The sequence below is a fragment of the Pelodiscus sinensis genome, chromosome 1 (genome assembly GCF_052426305.1).
Source record: "Pelodiscus sinensis isolate ZL-2025 chromosome 1, ASM5242630v1, whole genome shotgun sequence".
NCBI classification, from domain to species: Eukaryota; Metazoa; Chordata; order Testudines; family Trionychidae; genus Pelodiscus; species Pelodiscus sinensis.
Window position 1 is genome coordinate 346,782,485 of NC_143052.1, and position 18,838 is coordinate 346,801,322.

At 54.1% G+C, this 18,838-nt stretch overlaps 1 protein-coding gene across 7 annotated transcripts in view; it reads right to left on the reverse strand.

Annotated features, from left to right (window-relative positions):
- Positions 1-1,758: 1,758 nt before the first annotated feature.
- Positions 1,759-18,838, reverse strand: part of LOC102455075 (beta-arrestin-1) — a 150,653-nt gene continuing 133,573 nt past the window's right edge. For 4 of the 7 annotated variants that reach the window (XM_089775800.1, XM_089775802.1, XM_089775804.1 and 1 more), the window contains 4 exons: positions 17,912-17,935; positions 11,434-11,504; positions 10,220-10,271; positions 1,759-6,303 (listed from right to left, as the gene is read on the reverse strand). In XM_089775800.1, the coding sequence (XP_089631926.1) occupies positions 6,192-6,303; positions 10,220-10,271; positions 11,434-11,504; positions 17,912-17,935 (259 nt within the window). In that variant the 3' untranslated portion in view covers positions 1,759-6,191. The remainder of the gene's footprint in view (positions 6,304-10,219; positions 10,272-11,433; positions 11,505-17,911; positions 17,936-18,838) is intronic. The other 3 variants (XM_089775805.1, XM_089775803.1, XM_089775806.1) reach the window with 3 other exon arrangements.

Sequence of the window (18,838 nt, forward strand, 5' to 3'; positions counted from 1 at the left end):
CATAAGGGCAAGCACTAAGAACTCGCCCTGTTCAGAGGTCCGGTGCACCATGTCAGCTGCATTGCGGTCTGGGCCGCAGCTGATTCTGCTCCTCCACTGCCCGGTCAGCCCACCAGCACCTGTTTGTCTTCAGCCAGAGCTCCAGCCGGTCTGATTTTTTTTCCTTCTGCTGGGTATAACTCTGCTCCCATGGGACTGGCCTGCCCTAGTTTTCTTTCCACGGCGCTTTGCTCCTGTCCTTTGGAACATCACCGCCTCCCTGCTTGCTCGGTGGTACTGAGGGCACCCACCAGATTGCTTTGGGTGTGATGGGGAGGGATAGAACCCAGGGGATTCCCGGCTCACAATCCCCAAAGCTGTCGCTGTCACTTGCTCACCCAGCGAAGGATTGGGCTTGGGTTGAATGTGTTGGCACTAGGCAGGGATGTAAAAAAGGGGGTTAAAAAGGTGTCTGCGTAACCACTAAAGATCATAGCGGTCACCCACGCTGCAGGCTCTGCAGTATAAAGGTTAAACGAGGTTCATATTGCAGAGCTGGCTCCCTGCCACCCCGAAGCCGCCTTCTGCAGCACGGGAGGGTTCACTGCAGGCTATGCAGCCAGCTCCCGGGGCGCCAGTGAGTAACCTGCAGTGGGGGAGCCAGGCAGGCCCACCACGGGACTGGGGCTGCGCTAGCTAGCGGGCCGGAGGAAACCCTGCCACTGGTGGGCCCTCTGGGGCTGTGCGGGCAGCTGCTCCAGCCCCTCCTGGTTAACTATAACCGGGAAGCCTCACCCATTCCATCCCTGGAACTAGGGGGCATACGCAGATTCCAAGGCCAGAAGGGACCCCTGTGATCTGCTGATCTTGACCGCCTGATTAGCAGGCCAGAAGCCTGCCCAAATGAATTCCTGCAGCAGGGCTCTGAGAAGAAACCTGCTCTTGATTTTTAAAATTCAGTGCTGGCGAATCCACCATGGCGCTTGGTGAATTGTTCTCATCGTTGATCACGCCTCCTTAAAAACGTGCACTTCATTCCCCTCTGAATGTGCCTAGCTTCAGTTCCCAGCCACTGGATCCTGTTAGACCTTTCTCTGCTAGACTGGAGAGCCCTTTGTTAAATACTTAATCCCCACGTACCTCCCCGCAGGCAGTAATCCAGTCATCCCTTACCCAGCCTTCCCTCGGTTCAGCTAAACCAACTGAGCTCTTTGGAGTCTTACTAGCAGGCAGGTTTTCTAGTCCTTGAATCAATCTCATGGCTCTTCTTTGAACCCCTCTCCAATTTATCGGCATCCTTCTTGAACTGTGAGCTCCAGAGCGGACACAGGGTCAATGCAGCCGTTGCACTAGTGCCAAACCGAGAAGTGACGTAACTTCTCTGCTCCTTCGTGATTCCCGTGTTTGTGTAAGCGAGGCTCTCGTTAGCGCCTCTGGCCAATGCCACCCAGGGCCTCATGTTCAGCTGATGATCCATAAGGAAGACGGGCTCTTCTGAAAGAGGAAGCTTTTCCGAAGTTTAGCCCAGTGTAGACGGGCTAAATTTCAGAAAAGCCTCTTCTGAAAAAACTATTGGGAAAAGGTACTCAAAGTGCGGAGTGCAATGTGTGTACCTTTTTCCGATAGATGCCTGTAGTGTAGACAGCCTCTGTGGGGGGAAGGGAATCATTCAGCTTTACACCAGTGTAACCCAATCAGCATTTACCCCTTCGTGGCCTCATTTAATGGGCAAATACACAACCCTTAGGAGCCCAAATAAAGCCTCAGACGCATCAGGGCTCTGGTTTCTTCTCTGAGTTTAATAAACTAGAATAATTTATTTGACAGAAACACAGAAACGCCACAGATACAGGGGAGAACCCAAAGAAGCAAGTTATCAATGAACAGTACAAAGTAACCACGTTACAAAAAGTACCACATTGCCCAGTCAGGTGACCTAAAAATAACACAGGGCGGCTTTCTGTCTGCTGGCTCCAGTGTGTGCTCGGTGTGACGCCACAGCGCGAAGGGGCAATGCACGGGATCCCAAAGGGCATGCTGAATGCAGGTGAGAAATGCATAAGGGCGCAGAGCTTTATGGCCTAGACCTCGCTCGCTCGTGCGTCACTGCACCAGTGTTTGGGGGCTGGGACAGCAGATCCGCCACCCACCGTTGGACAGGCGCGTTGAGTCTCCCAGAGGACGGATTTGCTACTGTGCTCTTTGGGTGGGATGCTGCTAAACTTACCCCTCCCCCCCCCCCCCTGCCCCTCAAGCAAGCCTCAGGGCTGCTAGCCCCTAGCAAGAGCCAGCAGCCCTAGCCAAGCGAGCAAGCGCAGATGGCTGCAAGGGTGCCTGTTATTGGCTACATTCCCCATGGGCAGGTGCCGATGCCCCAATCCAGCAGGCCGTGGGCAGGGTAATTCCACACACCTGATGGGGGAAGGGATAAGCTGTCACAGCCTGCGCCAAAGCCCCCGGGCATCAAGCAGTGTCTTAGAGGCTCCCGTTAGTTTCAGTGGACTTGGCTCAGGCCCAGGTGGATTTTCCCGGGTCTCAGAACTCTGCATGCTCCAGTGCACGTGCACCGGGGATGCTGTTGGCCTGCCCTGTGCAGGTCTGGGCTGCATTATGCGGCTGGGGAGGTCGCGGGCGCTGCACCTGTGCAAATGTGAGCAGCATCGGCCAGGTGCCAGGAGTTGGGTAGCCGGGGGACCGAGAGCCACGGACCCAAACTAAATCCTGCACATCACAGACGCTGCTGTATGCCACAGAGTGCTGCAGCACCCCCAGTTCCAGCCCCTAGGCCACTCGCCCCATAGTGCCTAAGGGAGCTGAAGCTGGTGGAGGGGCCAGGAGAGCAGGGAATAGCTGGGAAAGTAGATCACAGGCAGCTGTCAGTCAAAGGAGCCTCCACCCCCACCCTGGATGCCATGCTGGACCCTCTGCCCCTTTGGCACCCACTGCCTGGCTCAAACCCTCACTAACGTCCCACCCCCAGGAACACAAGCCCCCACCCAGCTCTGCAGTGTTCCGTAGCCTTTGCTAAACTGGAGACGTTCCCTGGGCTCCCCACCCCCCACAAACCAGAGCGCGCCCACGGGAACGGCCAAGGGTGTCGGTGCTGTCCTGCAGGCTCTTAGCCAGCGCTGGATTCGGCTCAGAGTCACCAGAATGGCCTCAGCCCCCTTCCCCCCAACACTCAGTGGCCTCATTCCCTGCTGCAGATGTGCTGCCCTCCTCCGGGATTCTGCCCCAGGGGAGTGACCAGAGAGCAGCAGCCAGACCCGCTGTGGCCAGCATGTCAGTGGCCTGACACCATAGTCTTGCCATAGGGGAAGTAGCTGCTTGTCCTGCCCTGCCCCAGGTAGAAGTGGGCTTATGCCTGAAGCAGGCACGTTTTGATCCCTTGTAGAGATAGTATAATTTTTTATCCTCTCTCCTGAAATTGTGGCTGTTGTCTTATCTGACCGCCGGGTCCTTTTTTAAACCCAGCTCCACTTGTTGCCTGGATATCCTATGGCAGGGAGTTCTACATGTTAACGCTGTGTTTTGTGTGTAAGCAATCAGTTATAATCATTGTCAGTTTTACAGTAGCCTTGGGTTGTGAAAGGGTAAATAGGAGAGAGCTGCCACCAGTGAAACCTGGAATGGGGGCTCTCTATACCAAGAAGAACATGCTTCAGTAGAAAAACACCCAGTGACTCCACACCCCCTGCCATGACCTACCTGTGGTGCCCATCTGGAATATCAGCAAACAATCTCGAGCCAAATCCATTATTTCCCATCCTGAAATAAATCTTTCCTGGGCCCCCTCTTCTGGCCTGCAAACAGACCCCTACCCTGCCACGTGCATCATTAGACGCAAGACAGGCCAAAGCAGCACCAGCCTCCGCAGAACAACAGCCGTGAAAGCTGCAGGTGTATCTCCACTGCGCTAATAACCCCCTCTCTCAACACACCTTTAGGGTTGCCAGATGGTTTCAGCAAAAATACCGGACACCCTTGCCATGACATCACAATCGACGTGACATCTTATTGAGAAAATACCCGACATTTCTATTTTCTCATTTCTATTTTCTCAATTTGTTTCCTGACCAGAAAGCTCAACTACTAGACAATCCGGTTCAAAACTAGACACCTGGCAGCCCCACCCACCTTTCAAGGCAGAGAGGCTCTGAGCATGCCTAGCACAACACATGTACTTGATGGAGGTTTCCCCTCCCATCACTATGGGGGCGAAAAGACCGAGAGAACCGCTCAGCGGTTTGGTCCCGCAACCTCCATGGGGCTGTCCCTGGCCGCTGTTTGTCAGCGGCTGGGAATGGGCGACAGCGGAGGGATCACGTGATGATTCCCTGTGGTATTCACGCCCTCTGGGGCACTTGGCTCCATCTGTGGAGCTGATGGGCCCAAAGCAATATCTGCCTCCAACAAACAACGGAGGAGCAGCTCACGCCTCTGTCCCAGCCACGCAAAGGGGCTCCTCCTACCAGCCAAAGCTCTTACAGGCCTCAGAGCGCTTAGCTGTGGTAAGGCCTCCAGGACTGGTCCCCTAAGAGTCCAACCAGCTCGTCTATAGCACTGGAAAAGCCCAGTGGGCAGGCCTCTCTTACAAATGCCTCAGCACATGCCCTGGCTCCCGCGCAGGAAGGGCTGGCAGGACAGCACGGCCTGGTTTGCATCCCGCCGCAGAAAGGCCCCCTCGCACCGTCCCCCCCTTAGCCCCAGGGATCCCAGTGCTCGTCATGTCATGGCACACATCCCCTGCCGCATGCCAGGCCTCTGGGGAGCAGCGCAGGGCAGGGCCTGGGCTATGGCTGAGGTGACCGTGTGTGCCCCGGGCTCACAGGCTGGGCAGGCCCCACAGAATCTCAGCTCCTGCTGCTGGCCCCCTCGCCTGCCACCAAACCGCTCCCCACGTGGCACTGTGCCACGCAGCCGTTCCCCTCCCCACAGAGCCACTGGGCAGGCTTGCCAGGCTGGTGCCTGCTGCTGCCCGCTCGCCCGTGGGTGGAACAGCTGCTGGGCCTGCAGCAGCCCAAGCCCCTGGCACGGTGCACATGGTGCAGACTGGGGGATGGGCAGCTCGGTCCAGCGGCTCAGCCGTAATTCAGGGAAGGGGAACCCAGAGCAGCAGGTCCCCAGGCCCAAGGCCTCGGCAGGGGGAGCCGGCGCTCCCCACACGCATGTCAAGTCTCTCCAAAGAGCTGGGGCCTCTCTCCCCCCTGGGACGGACACGACGGCCCTGCCTCTGACCACCCCAGGCTGGGGGGAGGGTGCAGAGGGGACTAAGCCCCTGGGGTGGATTCGCTAGCGCCCCCCCCCCCCCTTGACTCTGTCGCAGCCGAGCGGAATGGGCAGTGGTCACAGAGGGAAATGTTCCCCAGGCACGACTCCGGCTCAGCCTGCCTGGAGCTCACAGGGGCTCTGCACGCACGCCCTGAGAGCCCAGCAGCAGCGCCCTGGCCCAGCCAGCCCGTCTCCACTGCCTGCAAGACGCTGTGTGGGGATGGAGGCCTGGGGGATCCACACTGGGGCGTCTCACCACCCTCGAGGGAGGGAGCGCTTTGCCCGCCAGGCGCGGGACAGAGGCCAGCGGTGGCGGTTGGGGGGGTGGGCGCAGGCTCTTGGTACGTACAGTCCTGCCATGCCCAGACAGTTGGTGTTGCCAACAGGCTGTAATCAGCTGCTGGGTGTCACAGCCGGTCTCCAGACAGGATGTGGACCTGAGCCCACGTCACACATCAGCCAACTTGCAACGAAAACAATTGTCTAGAAAATAAACCTGTCCCCCCCCCCCGCCCCCCCCTGGCTCCCACCCCTGGAACAAAGACTTGTCGTGTCTGGATTATACAAAACGCAGGTCAGGCGCACGGGCTGGGCGCAGCTGTTCCAGAGTGAAACCAGTGCCAGGAAGCAGAGGGGGCCAAATCCCGAGGGGGGCGCTAAGCGACAGCAACACCCGATGGAGGTACGCTCCCCCCCCCCCCCCAGGATCAGGCCCGCCACCCTGTGCTCATTCTCAGAGACAGCAGCCGCGATCTCAGCCTAGGTAACTTGATGCATGGTGATAAACATGGCACAGCTGGGGGGGTTATAATTGCCGCCACGATCTGGGTGATCCATAGGCTCCCGGTACATGTAGAAAAAAAAAATCATACAAAATAGGTAAGAAGCCTAATGCAGAGGTGTTACTGGAAACAAACAAAATGTGGTTCACAGAATCCCGTCTATCTGTCATTCAGCTGCGGCGAGTTTGTCCCCTCGTCGTCCTCCTCCTTGTCGTCTTTCATGCCCTTCAGTCTCTGCCGGGCGAAGTCTTCAAACACAATGTCGTCATCACTGGCAGGAGACACGGGGAAACGGTTACACGGGAACGAGGGGGAAGGAAGGCGGAGCCAGCAGCGCCCCTTGCTGCCCGGGCAGGGACCTTGCTTCACAGAGAGGGCAGGGGTGTTTGGACGGGTCGCACTGTCTCTGGGTTGGCTGTGGGGGGGAAGGGGCCGAAAGCAGCAGGGAGCAAAGCAACCACTGAGAAATCAGTGCCAGAGGGAGCAGCGAGCAGGGGAAGGATTCTGGGAGGGGAGCAGCTGAATTTAGGGCACAGGGAGCCTACCCTTGGGCTAACAAAACATCTATTCAGTAGTGACGTTCCAGGGGAGGGGGCGGAGGAGGGTCAGATGTCAATGACAGGACCCAAAGGTTTGCCAGGAGCCTACTAAAATGTCCGGAACCTCAGTGGGGGGTCCCCGTTCAAGACAGGCTCAGCAAGGCACCAACCCCACACGCTCTTATCGGGCTCAGGACGTGCGAGCAAGTTGAAATCAAAGCCACATGCAAAGGACACCGCTTGAGTCTCCCAACGAGGCCGCGGGGACTTTAGTGGGGGAGTTCCCTTAAGCACACCAAGAGGAGATGCTGATCTCAGCCAAATAGCCCTGGTCCAACCCCCGCAGCGTTTCAGTTTTCAGTAACTCCCACAGCTGGGAGCTGTTTGGGTCCAGGGTTTTGATCTCGGCTCACAGATCACCTCCTACCCCCAGTTAATTCTCTGGGCTTTTTTCACCTTCACACCCGAAGGCTGAAGAAGAACCAGGGGATCTGTTCATCAGGAGCTGCGTGCCGTGTGCAGCGGGCACCGGGAGAAGGCCTATGGGCGATGCAAGGTGGCTCTACAATAATACGGGATGGGCTGCTAGGCAGATCTTGCACTAGCCTGTTAGGCAGATTAAGGCTGTTTAAAGGGGGTTGTTTGGGGGTTAAAATACAGACATCAACTGAACTTGCTGAATCTGTTCTCACAGGAAGGGCTGCGGAGAAGGTATATCTGAGCCAGGCGGATCTCTCACTGACACACAAACAGTGCAGCTGGCACATGGGGATTAAGGATGTTAAACTGCAGTTAATTGACTAGTCGAGTAGTCAGTGGAATTTCCATCGACTACTTGACTAGTCAATAGGCACGTCCGCATTCCTCCTTTAAAATGTACAAGAGCCCCCACTGGGATGTGGCACTCCACCTGCAGCCTGGGGCTAGTAGGACGTCCAACTGACTCCAGGCTGTACACGGGTGCCTACTCTGAAATGTACAAGAGTCCCCAGCGGGGGCGCTTGTGCATTTCAAAGCCGCATCGCAGCATGGAACCCGGGGCCTTCCAATCTGAAATACCACACAGAGCCGGGGTTAGCTGGGGACTCCCCAGCTGATCCCGGAATCCCCACAGCATTTCCCCAGAACCCAGGGTCAGCTGATCAGATGGATTCCATGGAAATGCCGTGGAGCCCAGAATCAGCTGAGGAGTCCTTACAGCGCCACTTTGAAACGCTGCCTGGGGACCAGCTGTGCGGCACTGACCTTTGAACGCCACCGCTGCATTTTAAAGGGGCAGCCCCACATCGCTGAGCTCAGGCTGTGCAGGGCTGCCCCTTTAAATACACCCTTTTCCCCCTTCTTTGCTGCCTCTATCAGATAGAGGCAGCGGGGGCGGGGGAAGGTAAGTGACTAGTCGACTCAACTAGTCCTTTACATCCTTAATGGGGACAGAATCGAAAAAGGGAATTTGAGCATCACACTTTAGCTCAGCAGGCCAGTTGGACACCCAAGATCACGGATACCTGGGTGGTGGATCCTCCTGCCAGCCCTACCGGACATAACAGGCCATTGCTTAGTCTTAGCGAATCATTACAGAGTAGGGTCTGTAGTGACACTGATACCGCACAGAGCGTGTACTTCCTTTGGTACAAAGCCCAAGTGGGTTTTGTTAGTCTCTAAGGTGCTGCCAAACTATTTGTTGTTCATTAAGTTTTTCCAGTTACAGACTAACTCAGCTGCCCCGCTGAAGCCTTTGGGGAATAAAGGTTTGCTGGTGAACTGCCAACTCACATTCTTACTGTTGGAACCGGCCCAAAAATTCCAGCAGTGGTCAGGGGGTTCCAGGTACTGGAGCAGGGATGGAGCAAGCAAATCTTTACAGAGTGATGCAGACTTGGGATCCTCAATACAGGTGATTTGGCTTCCAAGCTATCAATTTGCCAGATCGGGTGGAGGGGACGTGGAATATGCAGTAAGGAGCAGAGAAGGTGGAAAGAACTAGAAAGCTTCCAGGAGACAGGTACCAGGCAGAGTTTGAGGAGGAAAGCCCGGAATTTCCATGCCGCATGGAGAATTGACCAGCTCCCGATTCAGCTGGGAAACAGCTTTGATCTAACTCCCAAATTAAACACATTTTCACAAAGGACGAGGTTCACATTCAAGGGTGGGTCACACAGTGGAATTCTGTTAAGGGAGTGACATGGGTGTCTCCTGTTCACAGCGTCAGGCCCCGTGAGAGCGAGCTCCCTGGATCAGAGTGTACGGAGAAGCCAGATGGTCGCTGGGGGTTTCCAACAGGCAGGGCAGCCAGATGATTATGTGCTCCATTACCCTCTCTAGCATTCAGTGTATTTGTTGCAGTCCCCAGAAAGACACGAGAGCCATTCTCAACTTCGGGAACATCAGAGAAAACCATTTCCGCTTTGCTCCTGTCAGCCCAAATCCCTACTTCTATTTACAGGCCAGATGTGTCAGGATCCAGGGGCTGTGAAGTTTGGAAATCTGGCTGAAACTCAGGCCTTGTCTACACTAAAAGGAAGATCGCCTGCTGCCATGATCGATCTTCCGGAATTCGATTTAGTGAGTCTAGTCAAGACTCACTAAATCAAACTCAGAGGGTGCCCTTGACAGCGTCTGGTACTTCTGCTGTGGGGATGCTGCCAACCTGGGCTTAAGAGAAGCCCATTCCAGCTACATATTTTATGTAGTGAGAGTTGATTACCTTAAGCCAAGCTGCTGGGGCTAATGTAGACCTGGCCTCAGGAACCATGCACCCACCCGTAGGCATCCATGGGTAAGATTTGCAAAAGCCTCTAAGTCTTAGGAGTTCTGGAAAGTCCCAGCAGTCATATTTCAGCTCTTTAATTAGCAGCCTGGTTTTCAGAGGTCTTGGGCACAAAATCTCAATCTGCCCCTGATTTGAGGGGACCCCAATTTCTATTACCATGGGGCCTGGTTTTCAGCAGCATCATGTCGCGATGGCTCCCACAGAAAGCAACACGAGCTGCATGCGCCACTCTGAGGAGCCCAGGGCTTGATGGTGTCATGTCAGTTTACCCCAAAATTTAAGGCACTCAAAATCAGCAGCCACTTCTGACAATGTGGCCGTTAGCATGTGAGTTGCCCCTGGATTGTTTGCAACAGCTACGTTGGACTCAATGAAGTCAATGCTCCGCCCCTCTGAAAAAATCAGGCCACCCAGCAAATTAGGTGGCTAAATATGGATTGAGCTTTAAACACCCTAGGGTGGCCTATGCTTTGATCCATAGCACTTAACGTCACCCACAAACGACACGCACTAAAACCGGATTCCACTGTGTGAGGCCCAAGGCCAGCTGGGATTATACAACAACATGGATGCAGCACAGCAAAATACAACTCAGAGACAGAGAAGGTGGATTCTTACTGTGCGTTTCCTGTTGCAAAACACATGCAAGATGATGGGTACCATGCGAAAAAGAAAGAAAAGACACATACACCCCATGCATTAAAGAGTCCATGCACATGAGTTACTCGTTGACTGTTACATGGAAATGATGCTGACCAAATAAGGTCTAGATGAGTTAGCTGGTTATTGAGTTACATGCAAATGAGTTGATCACTGACTGAGTTAATATGCAAATGATTCAGCATGCCCATATAGGCCCGGGGATGATTTTAGCTTACTTCGTATCAAGCTCTATGAGATTTGTATCTATGGGAGCTTCGTTCTCTGGAACTAAACACAAGGAATTATTGCGCATGGTTAGATATTGAAAAATAAATAATAAATTAATAAATAACCACTACACAGCTTCTTTCATCACACAGAACCATAGGCACTGGGCACAATCCTGCCTGGATAAAACTCCTTTGGAAGTCAATGGGAATGGGATTTGGCCTCAAATGTCCAAGGACCAGGACTGCAATGCAACCATCTCTGGGGTGCAGAGCGACAATCAACCCATACGTGGCGTGGGATAGCCCTTAGTCCTGCCATGAGTGCAGGTCTCTGAGCTTGCTGACCTCTCAAAGTCCCTTCCACTCCTACGATTCTATGGCACCTCTGGGGAAAGGAAATTGTAGCCGTAACGCTGGAATCAACTCCCTTACTCATAGAGGGTATGTCTACACTACCACTCTAGTTCGAACTAGGGTGGTAGTGTAGACATACCCAGATAGACCATGACCTTTCCAATCCACATGGACCTTTTCCCCATCTCTTCTATGGCGATCCACATGGAGTTCAATTTATCGCCTTGGAAGGATGGAAGGCCTAGACCATGGCGACTGCACCATTTGCACATGCAAAGGGGTATTTGCATATGGAAACGGTGTCACTGCACACATAGACTGGTCTGTAGGCGATTACAGGCTCAGCAGGAGGCTGTATACAATGTGACTTTTGGCTGCTACTACCTGCTGCTTGCTAGTGTTTAGGTAACCCACACACCTAGGCTATGTCTACACTGGCGGGTTCTTGTGCCAGAAATATGCAAATGAGGCTAAGCGTGGAATATTGCCGAGCCTCATTTGCATACCTAATGAGCCACCATTTTTGCGGAAGAGGCTCTTGCACCAGAAGGAGCATCTACACCCTAGACCCTAGACCACAGCAACAGTTAAAGACCAAGAGACCCCTACAGCAGGGGTTGGGAGGCAGTTGGCTTTTAGCTCAGAGGATAGAGGCTCCTATACTCTGCTTCAGAGGTCCCAGGTTCAAATCTACCTGGTGGTGGTTACATCTACACAGACTCCTTTTCGAACACGAGACGTGGTCTGAAACCTCAAGTCTGGCACAGGCCAGTTGTGTCGCTCCCAAACCCACCCAGTGAGCGCCCCCTCCTCCGCAGCAGAGCAAGTCCTGAAGCCAAGAGTGGCTAGAAAAGGGTTCAACTCACCATCCCTGTGCAAGGGCTCCTCCTTGGGCTTGGGATGCATAAGGGTGAAAGGCAGCTCCACAGCCACATCACTGAAACAGACCCAAAGACACGGATGAGAAGTGACGTCTTAGGGAGACCGGGCCAGTGGGGGCTTGCCAGCTGCGTCCATTTTAATTAAATCCTCTGTCCTGCCTTAGGAAGGGGCTGATTCCCACTCTCCCCTCGAAATTCTGCCACTGATGTCCATGGTGCATGCTCTGGCCTCAACGCCTGCTGTGGGTTGACACCTAGCGTGGTCCTGCGTCTACATGGCACTGGGGACTAGAACCCGCTTTGAGAGCAGCTCTCTAGTGCCACCTGCTGGCAGTTTGGGGAATTTTGGCAGTTACAGCGGATTTTTTTTCTTTCCTCAAGCTCATCCGAGGAAGTGGGTTGTGCCCACGAAAGCTCATGACACTAGATACGTTTTTGTTAGCTTCTACCGTGCCACAGGACTATGTGTTGTTTTCGGAGCAGATCTGGCAAGTGGGAGCGTTTTTCCAATTGCCAACGAAGCGCCCCGGCCAGATTCCGACATCGATAGTCGCCGTTGGCGTCACCTCTCACACCCGTGTAAGTCAGGAGGGGCTGGGCTGCAGTCAGTGCAGCACCGATGGCTGTGGTAGCCCCATGCCAATGGATGCGAAGCCCCAGGCTAACGTGTGGACACAGACGTCAACGGTATCTCAGGGGGCAACGTTGGAGTTCGTGAGACCAGATTACACCCGTCAAATCACAGAGTCTCCCCTGGGGTTGCCAACTTCCTAACTGCATAAAGATGAACACCTTGGCCCTGCCCTCTGTCCCGCCCTTCCACCAAGGCCCCATCCCCTCATCCCTCGCTCAGTCGCTCTCTCTCCCCCCTCACTCACTTTCACTGGGCTGGGGCAAGGGTTGGGGGATGGGAGGGGTGAGGGTTCCAGCTGGGGGTGCAGGCTCTACAATGGGGCCGGACATGAGTAGTTTGAGGTGCAGGGGGGCACGCACAGCTGGGATGAGTGTTGGGATGAGGGAAGGGTTATGGGATTCTCTGTGGGGGGGGGGCGAGGCTCTGGGGTCGAGCCAGAGATGAGGAGTTTGGGGGGCAGGAGGGGGCTCACAGCTGGGATGGAGGTTGGGACAAGGGAGTGGGTATGGGATCCATCTGGGGGTGCAGCCCCCATGGTGGTGCTGGAGATGAGTGGTTTGGGGTGCACTCACATCTGGGACGGGGGTTGGGATGAGGGAGGGGGTATGGGATCCAGGGGGGTCGAGCCAGGGATGAGGAGTTTGGGGGACAGAAGGGGGCTCACAGCTGGGATGGAGGTTGGGACAAGGGAGTGGGTATGGGATCCAGCTGGGGGGTGCAGCCCCCGTGGTGGGGCTGGAGATGAGTGGTTTGGGGTGCACTCACATCTGGGACGGGGGTTGGGATGAGGGAGGGGGTATGGGATCCAGGGGAGTCGAGCCAGGGATGAGGAGTTTGGGGTGCAGGAGGGGGCTCACAGCTGAGGCCGGGGCTTGGGGTGCAGGCTCCGACTGAGCAGCATTTATCTCAGGCAGCACCCAACTGGTGGTGCAGCAGGGCTAGGCATGTCCACGCTCCTAGGCAGAGGGGCCGGAGGGCTCTGCACGGTGCACACTGCCTGCACCTGCAGGCACCGCCCACACAGCTCCAGCTGGCCTTGGTTCCCAGCCAATGGGAGCTACAGAGCCGGCAGGGGGGAGGGAGCAGCATGCAGAGCGACCCTGGTTGCACCTCTGCCTATGGGCTGCTGGCTGCTTCCGGGAGCTGCGTGGAAGCAGGGAGCCCTGCTGCATCGCTGACTGGACTTTTAAAGGCCCAGAGCCTCCCGTGTCCCTTTTTGGCCTGGCTTTGCTGTCGAAAACCAGCCACCTGCCAACCCTGGTCTTCTCTCTACCCTTCCTCTAGCAGGCTCCGGGGCCATGTCGGTTGTAAAGGCCCCACCCCTGGACTCAGATCACCAGTCAACTCCCTTGTCTCGAAAAACGGATGTAGTCTAGACACACCCTAAGAGCCCCCATGAGTCTATTAATCGGTGACTTTTCCATCTAGTCATCATGCTTGAGAGAGGAGTACTGTTTTGATTATAGAAGTTCTTTCTTTTTTATTAACCTGGTATTGGTTCAATTCTGTGTCCTGGAAAATCTGTCTGTGGGATCTGCATGCCTCTGGCTAAGGGATAGCAACCACAGACTGCAGTTTGTATTTTCTCTCTCTTTTTCAAGCTCTGTGGAGAAAAGAGAGTGGGGTGCCCTGGGGTTGGTTTCAAGCGTCCACCCCTCTTTGTGGGTTCAAAAGCACTTGATGGTGGCAGCAGATTATTTTGTCCCCAAAACCCAGGTTTTTAGGATTTTGAAGGGAAGTTTTATACCAACGCCTGGAGAGTTAAGGTTTTGGGGTACTTGTGCGGGGCCCCACTTCTGCATTTATCATGCCAGAGTGGGGAATCAGCCTTGACAGATGGCATGGACAGAGCTCCGCAGCTGTCTCTCCCTGGCCATCGTGCAGCTTCCAAGTGGTGAAAACTCTTGAACCAGGCTGGATCTGACCTGGCAGCCACAAGACACCGGGTGTTCTCCCTGCTACCAATCCGAGCTACTATATCCTCTCCCCGCCACAAAATAACACACGAAGGGTGGTTTCAACAGTGGGATGGGGAGTGTCTGCGGAGGGGAGACCATGCAAACCCTGCAGCTCAGAAAAGCATCCCTCGTGTGTTTAAACGTGTACGCTGCAGCTGGTCTTTTGAGCATGCCTCCTGTGGCAGCATTTAAACTCCAAGCAGCACTAAGCCATGTACTGAAACGTGCTCAGCGATCACGTGCCACTGTGTGAGGTGGGAAAGTGACATGAGCTGATGAGATGGTCACCTCATCTTAAAAAAAAAAAAGATATTTAGCCTTGGAAAAAGTTCAGAAAAGGGCAACAAAAATGATTAGGGGCTTGGAACGGGTCCCATATGAAGGTTAGGTTCATCAATGGCTACTAGCCAGCATAGGTAGGAATGGTGTCCCTAGCTCTGTTTGCCAGAGGCGGGGAGTGGATGACAGGGGAGGGATCACTTGATGATTCCCTGTGCAGTTTGCTCCCTCTGGGGCATCTGGCTTTGGCCACTGTCGGCAGACAGGATACTGGGCAAGATAGACCTTTGGTCTGACCCAGCGTGGCCATTCTACGAAAATCCACAGCCACACATTTCCCCGGGGTAAGAGGACAGTCCAGGGCAGTCACCTGCACTCCTCCTGGGAGCATATGGCTTTGCAGCTTACCCAGCAGAGAAGCGACGGCTTTCGTTGTGATTTCTCTCTCCTGTTTAAATGGTGTGCCCAGAAATGCTGTAATGGCACAATGCTCCTCTCACTGCCCTACGTAGCATGTCAGTGATAAAGCCCTTGAGCCACATGACAGACACTTTGCTGAGTGGAAAGGCTCAGTCGGGCCCCTGCATGGTCCCCACAATTAGCACCTGTTGGCTCTTCTCATCAGTGTTCCCTGTAAGCTGAGTGCTTCGGCAGCCACCCAGGAGAGATTCAAATGCCACCCAGCCAACTGGCAGAGCACCCCCAGCTAGGTTTGTGTTTCTATTGGTGGTGCACATCCACACATGCCTTGGTGCACATAACAAAATTATTCCACACACAAATTGGAAAAATAGAGGGAACGTGGCTCCTCCTCATTAAAGCCGATTCCTCACCACGCGGGAACACAAGTCAGGGCATGCACAGTGCAATGCAACAGACTTGCTGGTGATTGACAGCCAATGACAGGAAAGGAGGAGAGAGGAAAAAGATGCAATAGGTTGCACAAAACGTCTTGCTCTGCTCCCCACTAACAAGATCTGCAGTTTATCCCTTTGATGTTGGGGACATTTGCAAAATGGACTCTAATTAGTTGCAAATTAAATAACCCTCCTGAAAATCTCTTCCTAGTCTTCAGTAGAGAAGAATGTAAAGACATGGCACAGGATGAAAGGTAATTCCAGTTCTGCTGTCTCACCAGCATTCATTTATTCTCACATAAATATTGGTTTCCATTATTGGTGTCTCCGAACCACTGAGTTGGCAGAACATCAGTTCCAGTTGGCTCCTCCCTCCTTCCCTTTCGCTTCCCTTCCCTGGACTCGAAACAGCCTTGTGGTTAGCTACATTGCTGAGTCGGATTCTACAGAAAGAACTGCAGAAGCAGCAATTCCTTCTTGGTGGCCTGTCGGTAGAGGACAATGTATTTGATAAAGTCAGCCCTGCTCACAGATGATGCACAATAGACCTGTATGAAGTCAGGGACAAGCATTTCATGCAAACCTGTTTCGGCCAAAGGGAGGTTTGTTTCGATCACCTCTGCCTACCTGTGTTGTGTGATTGCTCACCTAAACCACATGATGCCATTACTCAGCCAATTAGAGAAGAGAAAAATATTTTATAAATGGCCAGGAAATCAAGAATATGTTTTCTTGAGACTTGCTTTCCACAAACATTCCTGAGAACAACTTTTCGTGCCAATCTTTATGGAAAAGTAAGGGTCGTGCAATGGGGAAATAGTATTCTGGGCTCAGGTTGTGGCGCACAAAATGTGAAAATACTTGGGAGAGGACACATCTAATTCTGCACAACAGGAGCCAAAACTGCCTGCCCCTTCCTCAAAGCCACCTGAGCAGGATCCCTGAGCTGGTTCTTCCAGGAGAACGTCCATTTTGTTGCTCAGTTAATGGAGGAAAAGCTTGGGTAAGGAAATGGGTCTGGCAAGACTTGAGATCATCCGGAATTCCAGTGGCAAGGAGTTCCACAGCCTACAGCAGAGGTGGCCAACCTGCGGCTCACAAGCCGCATGCGGCTCTTCACCCCTGAAAGTGCGGCTCACGAAGCCTCCCCTGTGGCTTGCAAAGCTACCCCATGCGCCCCTAAAAATGGCCCCTGGCTCTCTGTGCTCACTGGTTGGAGGGGAGCTGTCCAGTGCAGCAAAATGGTGTCAGCAAGATGGTGTCAGCAGGCGGGAGCCTGATGTGGCCGAAAAGCCTAGCCTGTGGTTTTTAAAGGTGTAAAGGGGACGTGTCCTTGCCCCCCCACCAACAACTCTGGTGCAGCTCTTGGCATTTTTTCCGCCACTGTTTTGGCTCTCTTCGTTCAATGGGTTGGCCACCCCTGGCCTACAGCCTTCTGCTGCACAAAGTCAGGCACTGAGAGTTCTGCCATGAGGACAGGTAGGTGCAGAGTCCCTGCTTATCACAGAGGCTACAGCAGTAGTGAGGGACAACTGGTGGGAGAGCCCATAGCAGGGCCTTAATTACATACTAGTTCACAAGTATGAAAGAACTGGAGGACCACTGAACTGGGCAGCTGAAGGAACCTCCCTCCCCCACCAGCCCAACCGCAACCTCCAACATGCTGCAAACAGGCCACCGCTGGGTTGTGGGCAGTACGTGGCAGATGGGACTGCCCATTTATCTCCAGGGGAGCCCATCATGGCTTTCTATCATCTCTCGCAGCATTTGTGTAGCAGCTTGGAGCCGCACAGTCACACCCAGGACGTGCTCCCCGTAGCTGGCTAGGCAAGATTACTACTTAACCCTCAAGTATGCACCAGGAGAGGGAGGGGCCTGGCTGTTCTGCTCACCAGAAGTCCTAAGGCTGCAGGGACCATGGTCAGCTGGGTAGCAGGCATGATCTGGCCCACAGATATCTACCACTCTGCCATGGTGCGCAGCATGGCCTAGACTGCAACAGTCTGTTAACCCCTCTGCAGGGGCTGCATTGAGAGAAAAAAAGCAGGGGGACTCTTCCAAGCTCCGCCCACAAAATAAGCCCCACCCATGAGTTGCCAGAATGAGACACTGTTCATTGTACCTTTGCCACCTGGCTCCACTACGCTATGGCTGGAGCATGGCTCTTGGCTTTGTTAGGTTCCTTCTATGTAAGGAAAATGGAGGATGGTTTGGGGTCGCAGCTCCCAAACACCATCCATGTGTGGCACCAACACAAGACGTCCCTCATGAGGAACCGTGCCCATTCGGCTCTTACGGGAGTGTGGACTTTGGAGTTAACCTCTCCCTGAGATGAATGGGACAGTCAGAGCCATTGCACCAGGTGCCTCCAACCTCAGTGGCTCTGCATTAGTTATGTTTGGTTCACATTTCTGAGGTTATCTTTGAAACCAGAGAAGCTGGAGGGCTTGTGTGTGGTGACCCAACAGAGGGCAGGGCCTCCCAGCCTGGGGATTGATAAAGGCAGTAAACAAGGAACGGAGTGGATGGTTTATCTGCAGAGGTTGTCTGGGAAGATATTCAGGGCGTTGAGTGGAGCAGGCACAGAAGAGAAACGAGAGACGAGGAAGTGGGCAAAGCGAAGGATGCCTGGGATGAGGAGAAGAATGGAGGGATCTGAAATATCATGAATGAAAAAGCCAGGCTGCAGGCACCCACGCGGCACAGCCATGGTGGGCAGAGCTGGGAAACGTTACCTGGATGCAAGATCTCCCAGCAGGCTGGCATAGTTCAAAGGAGACAAGAGAATTAGTCACCAGAGGTTTAAAAAATAAAATAAAATAAAAAGCACAGGCAGCCAACAGGTCTGAAGGCAGGAACAAGACCCAGGACCAACCCCCAGCTCTACAGCCCCTGGCTTGGTTCCATCGCCCTGAGCTACATGTGAACATGTGTGTCTAGCCCAGGCACTGCCAGGATCCCACATTACATCACTTCTCTCTACGCCACGCCTCACAAGCCCTTTGGGCCACTTCCTGCGGTACCTATGGGAACTGACAGCAGTGTATGGGGTCTTCCAGGGCCTGCACAGGGACTGGAGAAGTGGGGACTAGAGATGGGACCTTCCCCACCAGGCAGCCAGTAGAATCATAGGCAGGTAGGATTGGAAAGGACCTCAAGAGGTCACCGAGACTACACCCCGGCACTGCGGCAGGACCAAGTCCCTCAGTCCTGCTTGCTCATGAGGGGCTCTGGACCTCTGGCTTGCCAGGAGGCCAGCAGATAAGGTCAGGGGAAGGTTGTACAAGTAAGTGAGGCCTCCACACTGCAACTAGAGACACCTCACGTCCCTACCTAGGAAGGGGCCATCGCTCTAGGATCTAACCTGGCCAGGCCCCTCCCAGCCATAGGATCCTGGAAGACGAGGGTTGGATGAGACCTCAGGAGGGCATCGAGTCCAACTCTCTGCTCAAACCCAATCATCCCAGCCAGGGCTTTATCAAGCCAGGATGTAAAAACCTCTCAGGATGGAGATTCCCTCCCTAGGGAACCCATCCCAGTGCTTCACCCCCCTCCTAGGGAAATAGTTTTTCCTAATATCCAACCTAGGTCTTCCCCACAGTCAGGTGCCTCCCCACAAGGGGGAAGAGATGGATTTGGGAGAGAGATGATGGATAGGACTG